Here is a 7566-nt window from a genome sequence, read left to right as displayed (position 1 = left end):
GCTACACCCAGACCACTACAATATGACAAATTACATTTGATTTGGTATATGCTGTACACTTCAAATATGTCATATGATTACAATAACATCAAATGTTGATGCATGGCTTTTATCTAAATGTATTTAGAATGGAATGGAATCCAGGTGCCAGTCTCCCGCCTCGACACTCCCCACAGAACACTCAACACCGAACTGACTAATTTCAATCTTATCAACTTTCACAGACTGGAAACCCTAAGGGACAATGAAAAGTCAATGAAGGAAACAACAACATACTTCACAAAGATGGAGTGAAGGGCTTGAAGGGGAGAGGGGTAGAGAGCGGTTCGTTGGGGGAGAGTGATGAAGGGAGAAAGAAGAGTGGTGTGTTCCAGTATATTGTTTTTATTCAACCTTTTAAAAACATTTTATAAACATGTTTAATGGGACAATGTATTGTAAACGTAAACATAACAACACAATCATCAAGTCACAGTCAACCTGTAATTTAAAATTGCAATTACCATATATTAGGCATATGATGAGTTACTGAACAACACATACTGACAGACCTGACCTCTCGGTTCATTTGGAATGACTGGTTAATGGCAATGATTCTGATCGCTGCTTGAGTCTGGGCCCATAAGAGCCTGTAAGAGCATACATAATAGAGTGTTTTAGATGCCTCCTGACTGTGTCAGTTCACATTTAGCAAGAAGAGACAGGATATCCTAGTTATAGCCTGCCACATTTCCACTGACGGATTGATGAGCGTTGAATACCTCTCTGAGCAGAAACACAATCTCCAGGACAGATGGATGCACTGACTCTGTTCACATTGCTTCCATTAAGCCTCCACCTAAACATGGACTGGGATATGTTTCGTATTGCGTCAAACAACAACATTGACGAATACGCTGATTCGGTGAGCGAGTTCATTAGAACGTGTGTTGAAGATGTCGTTCCCATAGCAACGATTAAAACATTTCCAAACCAGAAACCGTGGGCTGATGGCAGCATTTGCGTGAAACTGAAAGCGCCACTGCTTTTAATCAGGGCAAGGTGACCGGAAACATGACCGAATACAAACAGTGTAGCTATTCCCTCTGCAAGGCAATCAAACAAGCTAAGCGTCAATATAGAGACAAAGTAGAATCGCAATTCAACGGCTCAGACACAAGAGGTATGTGGCAGGGTCTACAGTCAATCACGGATTACAAAAAGAAAACCAGCCCAGTCACGGACCAGGATGCCTTGCTCCCAGGCAGACTAAATAACTTTTTTGCCGCTTTGAGGACAATACAGTGCCACTGACACGGCCCGCAACCAAAACATGCGGACTCTCCTTCACTGCAGCCGACGTGAGGAAAACATTTAAACGTGTCAACCCTCGCAAGGCTGCAGGCCCAGACGGCATCCCCAGCCGCGCCCTCAGAGCATGCGCAGACCAGCTGGCTGGTGTGTTTACGGACATATTCAATCAATCCCTATCACAGTCAGCTGTTCCCACATGCTTCAAGAGGGCCACCATTGTTCCTGTTCCTAAGAAAGCTAAGGTAACTGAGCTAAATGACTAGCACTCACTTCCGTCATCATGAAGTGCTTTGAGAGACTAGTCAAGGACCATATCACCTCCACCCTACCTGACACCCTAGACCCACTCCAATTTGCTTACTGCCCAAATAGGTCCACAGACGATGCAATCTCAACCACACTGCACACTGCCCTAACCCTTCTGGACAAGAGTTATACCTATGTGAGAATGCTGTTCATCGACTACAGCTCAGCATTTAACACCATGGTACCCTCCAAACTCGTCATCAAGCTCGAGACCCTGGGTCTCGACCCCGCCCTGTGCAACTGGGTACTGAACTTCTTGACGGGCCGCCCCCAGGTGGTGAGGGTAGGTAACAACATCTCCACCCCGCTGATCCTCAACACTGGGGCCCCACAAGGGTGCGTTCTGAGCCCTCTCCTGTACTCCCTGTTCACCCACGACTGCGTGGCCAAGCACGCCTCCAACTCAATCATCAAGTTTGCGGACGACACAACAGTGGTAGGCTTGACTACCAACAACGACGAGACGGCCTACAGGGAGGAGGTGAGGGCCTTTGGAGTGTGGTGTCAGGAAAATAACCTCACACTCAACGTCAACAAAACTAAGGAGATGATTGTGGACTTCAGGAAACAGCAGAGGGAACACCCCCCTATCCACATCGATGGAACAGTAGTGGAGAGGGTAGTAAGTTTTAAGTTCCTCGGCGTACACATCACAGACAAACTGAATTGGTCCACCCACACAGACAGCATCGTGAAGAAGGCGCAGCAGCGCCTCTTCAACCTCAGGAAGCTGAAGAAATTCGGCTTGTCACCAAAAGCACTCACAAACTTCTACAGATGCACAATCGAGAGCATCCTGTCGGGCTGTATCACCGCCTGGTACGGCAACTGCTCCGCCCACAACCGTAAGGCTCTTCAGAGGGTAGTGAGGTCTGCAAAACGCATCACCGGGGGCAAACTACCTGCCCTTCAGGACACCTACACCACCCGATGTCACAGGAAGGCCATAAAGATCATCAAGGACAACAACCACCCGAGCCACTGCCTGTTCACCCCGCTATCATCCAGAAGGCGAGGTCAGTACAGGTGCATCAAAGCTGGGACCGAGAGACTGAAAAACAGCTTCTATCTCAAGGCCATTAGACTGTTAAACAGCCACCACTAACATTGAGTGGCTGCTGCCAACACACTGACTCAACTCCAGCCACTTTAATAATGGGAATTGATGTAAAATATATCACTAGCCACTTTAAACAATGCTACTTAATATAATGTTTACAAACCCTACATTATTCATCTCATATGTCTACGTATATACTGTACTCTATATCATCTACTGCATCTTTATGTAATACATGTTTCACTAGCCACATTAAACTATGCCACTTTGTTTACATACTCATCTCATATGTATATACTGTACTCGATACCATCTACTGCATCTTGCCTATGTCGTTCTGTACCATCACTCATTCATATATCTTTATGTACATATTCTTTATCCCTTTACACGTGTGTGTATAAGGTAGTAGTTTTGGAATTGTTAGTTAGATTACTCGTTGGTTATTACTGCATTGTCGGAACTAGAAGCACAAGCATTTCGCTACACTCGCATTAACATCTGCTAACCATGTGTATGTGACAAATAAAATTTGATTTGATTTGAACATACGACAGCCGTCGTCGCTGTGGCACATAAACTGAACCATATGGACAGTGTTTAGTGTGAGCACGGGGTCAAGACTCCACCGGGATTGATTGACAGTTCCTGTGGGAGTGGTGAATGCAATCTTTGCAAGAGCTTTTCTCTGAGCTCCGCCGGGGTAGGGCCGGGAGTGGTACCCGGGTCAGGAGTGTGGTGTGGCGGATGCTGCTGTTCGAATCCTGATGGCCGAACCTGTGGAACAGCCTCCGGCAGCACGGCAGACAGTGGACCATGTCAGAGAGGAGGTGGCCGCTGAAGATCATGTAGATCCACGGGTTACAGCAGCTATTCAGACTGGCCAGCAGAGCTGAGATGATGACTGCGGTGTTCTCGGAGTCTGGAGAGAGAGACACGGGGAAGAGGGGGTGTCGGCCAGTCAGTGAAGGAGAAAACATTCAAGCTTGTTCTGTTTATCTACTAGCAGTGACACACACTATTTATGCATACTCTCGAGGGAGTCTCAGCAAGCCACTAGTTCTGAAGGGTCACTGACTCTCCAGCAAAATATTTAATTAATGTTTGGAGATCTCCAGGAGAGATTAGAGTCAGTGCATCCATCTCTCCTGGAATAAGTCAAGGGATCTGAATAGTTTCCTAAAGCACTGTGGTTTTAACCATATTTTTTAGGTTATACAGTGTTTGTTCACATTTACTTTGTTTACTAACATTGGCGTAAAACAAGCACATGTTTTCGGTTCTAATGTGGTACGACAGTTTATAGGGCATTTATGAGTTATATTCTTCAATAATCAGCGGGTACGTATTCTTCACTTATAAGTCTAAAAATAGATGAACAACTGATGATTGCCTCTAAGATGAATGCACCAACTAAGACCGATGGTCGTTTTCACAACTGTCTGTCACACCTGCACAACGGTTGCTTTATGTATGGCCTTTAGGTGATTCTGCTGTTTTTCTATTCCGCACTGTCCCATAAATCAAGCCACAGCAGATGGAATAACATCAGCTCCATTCAGACCTCATCAAGGCAATGGATTATGAGTTAATGCACAGAACTGATCGTCAAATTACTTCCAGTAAGATATTTTTGTGCGCGGTTATTCCATTGCGGTCACAAGAATGTACCCCAGGACTCCAGTTTGCACAGTCTATAGCTCAAGTAATGCGTATTGACTGTCTGTATAGTCTATTTGTTTCAGTTAGGTCTATGTATCTGAGAAGGAGTCATAGAGTTTTTGTCTCACTATATCCGTGGTAAACTGTTGCGTAAAAGCTATCTAAATTTGGAGAGCAGTGAAGCAGATTTTAGGGAAGCCCCTTGGGTAATGCATGAAATATGTGCTGATGCTGTGCACTATCACCAACATATTATTCAGTAAGTAGGCCTAAGCAATAATAGAATGTTTAAAATCACAATAAACGGAGACATGGCACCAGCGCGCGCTGCCACTAACTCACAGCTCAGAGCCGAAATACAACACTTACCATCCCACGAAAAGCTCTCATCCCACACCGACCACATCTGTACGGTGAAAAACGGAGCCCAGCACACCACGTACGCCAGCACGATCACGAAAGTCATCTTCACTGTGCGCAGCTTGGCGCGCGAGATTGTGGTGATGCTGCTGACTGAACTCTTTCCGATCAGCCTATTCTTGGTCACAAGTGCCATCGCAATCGTGCTCTTCTGGGTCTTGTACTTTATGTTCAGCCAGATGGATCGGCAGATGAAGCCGTAGCAGAGCATGAGCACGGCCACGGGCACGAGGAAGATGCCCACGGTGATCCAGGTGATGTAGGCGCGCACACCCCACGGCTGGATGAAGTGTCCCCAGCAGTCATACACGGCCGAGCCCGGGCGGACCTCGCTCAGTGAGAAGATGAAATACTGGGGCATGCTCAGGGCAAGACTACACACCCAGGTGGCCCCGATCATCATATAGGCGCGCTGCGTGGGCTGGTGAATGTTCTGCATCGGGTGACAGATTGCGATGTAGCGGTCCAGCGTCATCATCACCATCATGTAGGTGGACGCGAACATCCCTAGCACCTGCAGGTGCTTGACGATACGACACAGAAGGTCAGGCCCGTAGAAGCGGAAGGTGATCTCCCAACAGAGCTGCGGCAGCACCTGGAAAAAGGCCACAGCCAAGTCCGCGAGGCTCAGGTGTTTCATGAACAGGTGCATGCGCAAGGGCTTCCGTCGGCTCATGTACATGGCCAGCAGCACGCTCAGGTTCCCCACCACAGCCACGAAGAATGTCACGCTAAGCACCGTGATCTCGATCTTGGCGACCTCCTCGTTCCGGCCAAACGGGTCGCTGGAGTTCCCAAAAGTGCCGGTGTCGTTCCCAGGGTCCTCCATCATCCCCGGCTTGCCGGTAGGGTCGAAGCCTATGTTCACATTTTCTTCCATGAGGGTGAGTGAGCTCTCTGAAGGGAAGAATGCGTCTCCGGAGAAGTGCCTGACTCTCCTGAACCAATCCGCGTGCACGACACCTGCTGCCACCTAGCTTTAAATTTGAGCAATTCTTAGTCTATCGTCTACATAAACTCGCTCTTTGCGCACAGACCAACATTTGTGTTGGCTTGGCAAAGATGTGGAGCACTTCATGGTGTGAAACTGTATCTGTGCGCAGTCGCCACCAACCCTTTTTAAATAAGTGTATACCCCAGAGACCGCCAATACCCTCCTCGTCGCCAACAGCCTCTAAACAGCCTAGGACACAAAAACAACAGCAGAGAGAAACAACATGTATGGCAAACATTATTGTTTGTATTTGTGGAATTTCTCTGAAAGAGTCGTTACCACTTGCAAGTAAATAGGGAACACATCGATGTTTTATATTGTAAATGTCTCCAGAATCTGTACTACAAAGCCCAATAACGAATGGTGCAATCAGTGGGTAAATATTCACAATGTGCGCTACTGGTCAGTATTCCATATCCATGTACTTATCAAACCTCTAAGAATCATTTTTGAAAAGGTAACAACAATCTTTTTTAAAACATGTAAGGTGACCCATTTTTGTATTTGAGATGATGAGATGTTCTGATGTCATGTAATGTTTTTCTGTGATGTTTATCATATTACTGTGATACCAGAGGGACTTTTCCACATTGTGTGGACCAGGGACGTCGCTAGGCCTATTTTAGGGGGGCTTTATCTGTCGTCTTGTGAAACAGTGGATGTATAGAATCTAGCTAGCTGAAGTATTAACTGTAAATTGAATGTACAATTTTGTAAGCATGCCATGCAGATAGATTTAATAACGTAGCTAGCTAGCTATGTTCTTGCTTAGTGTGCAGTGATGGAACAAATACCTGTATGCCTATGGATGTGTAGCTAGCTATCTAGCCGATCTGTGTATAGACCCAGACGTTTGGTATACATATTAGTTCAGAACCTAGCTATGAACCTCAGCTATCGTAGCCAGTTGTATCAACTTCAAAACAGTCTGAATTACATTAATGAAGCCTATGGATTGAGTAGAATATAATAAAACTTTGCCAAGGATGCAAGTTGTATATACATGTAGTTATTACCATAATTGAGATCCCCACATTGTAGTCTGTACATTTTAATATATTCACTGATCATGTACTCTACCTTGGCATATAAATGTGCAGTTCAGGTATGAATGTCTTTGAGATTATTTTTTAGTCATATCCAATAACAGGAGTATCAAATTCCAGTCTTTGAATGACTGTGTCTGCATGTATGTATTACAATTATACACTTCAACAGGGTTTGCTAATTTTGGTCCTGGGACATCAATAGTTACACATTGAAGCTAATAGACTAGAAACAGGATTTAAATAGTTAAAGGCTGGTTTGTAATTCATATATACAGAAAAACAGTACACTACACTTCCAATGCATCATGTAAATAATCTAAAACTGGTTCATCTCAATACCGAATGCCCTTCATCTGCATTGATCTGATAAACACAGGATAGTTGTAGTATTTAATCAAATTAGACTTAATTTCAACCAGTAGAGAATGTAAAATGCTTTATTGAAAATCTCATTATCCAAGTGTTATAAATACATGCATTATAAATATTATAATGGTAATGTTATAAATTCAAGTTCAATCTGTACTTCAATGCACATCTGTTGTGCATTATGAAGAAAGAGGTGGCGGGAGAGGTGTAAAAGGGAAAGGGAAAGAGGTAAAACATAGGAGCAGGGAAGGCAGCATATGATTCATGAATCACAGTGCTACCTAAATATTCTCAGTTCCTCACCATTACATAAGTATCACTCGACAGCCCAAAGGTTATCTTAAAAGCAGGTGAGGTGGCGATGATAGGACTGGGGGTTGGCATCCCCTCTCACATCAAAACATATCTGCAGA

The 7566-nt window shown here is 45.0% G+C and overlaps 1 protein-coding gene across 1 annotated transcript; it reads right to left on the bottom strand.

Annotated features, from left to right (window-relative positions):
* Positions 1-368: 368 nt before the first annotated feature.
* On the bottom strand, positions 369-5832 carry LOC110490216 (arg8-vasotocin receptor-like). The gene is made up of 2 exons (XM_021563483.3): positions 4691-5832; positions 369-3581 (listed from the first exon to the last, which is right to left on the bottom strand). The coding sequence occupies exons 1-2, from the start codon at positions 5619-5621 to the stop codon at positions 3277-3279; spliced, it is 1236 nt and encodes a 411-aa protein (XP_021419158.1). The 5' UTR covers positions 5622-5832; the 3' UTR covers positions 369-3276.
* Positions 5833-7566: the final 1734 nt, after the last annotated feature.

Source organism: Oncorhynchus mykiss, chromosome 15, assembly GCF_057628025.1.
Source record: "Oncorhynchus mykiss isolate SJ-2025 chromosome 15, ASM5762802v1, whole genome shotgun sequence".
NCBI classification, from domain to species: Eukaryota; Metazoa; Chordata; class Actinopteri; order Salmoniformes; family Salmonidae; genus Oncorhynchus; species Oncorhynchus mykiss.
The sequence above is the reverse complement of the archived record's forward strand: the minus strand, read 5'-3'. Positions and strand labels throughout refer to the sequence as shown.

Excerpts from the sequence above, each read along its gene's own strand:
- LOC110490216 (XM_021563483.3), bottom strand. The coding sequence starts at position 5,621 with ATGGAAGAAAATGTGAACATAGGCTTCGACCCTACCGGCAAGCCGGGG. Across the intron at positions 3,582-4,690 it reads TGAGAGCTTTTCGTGGGATG|ACTCCGAGAACACCGCAGTC; the intron begins GTAAGTGTTGTA and ends CTCTCTCTCCAG.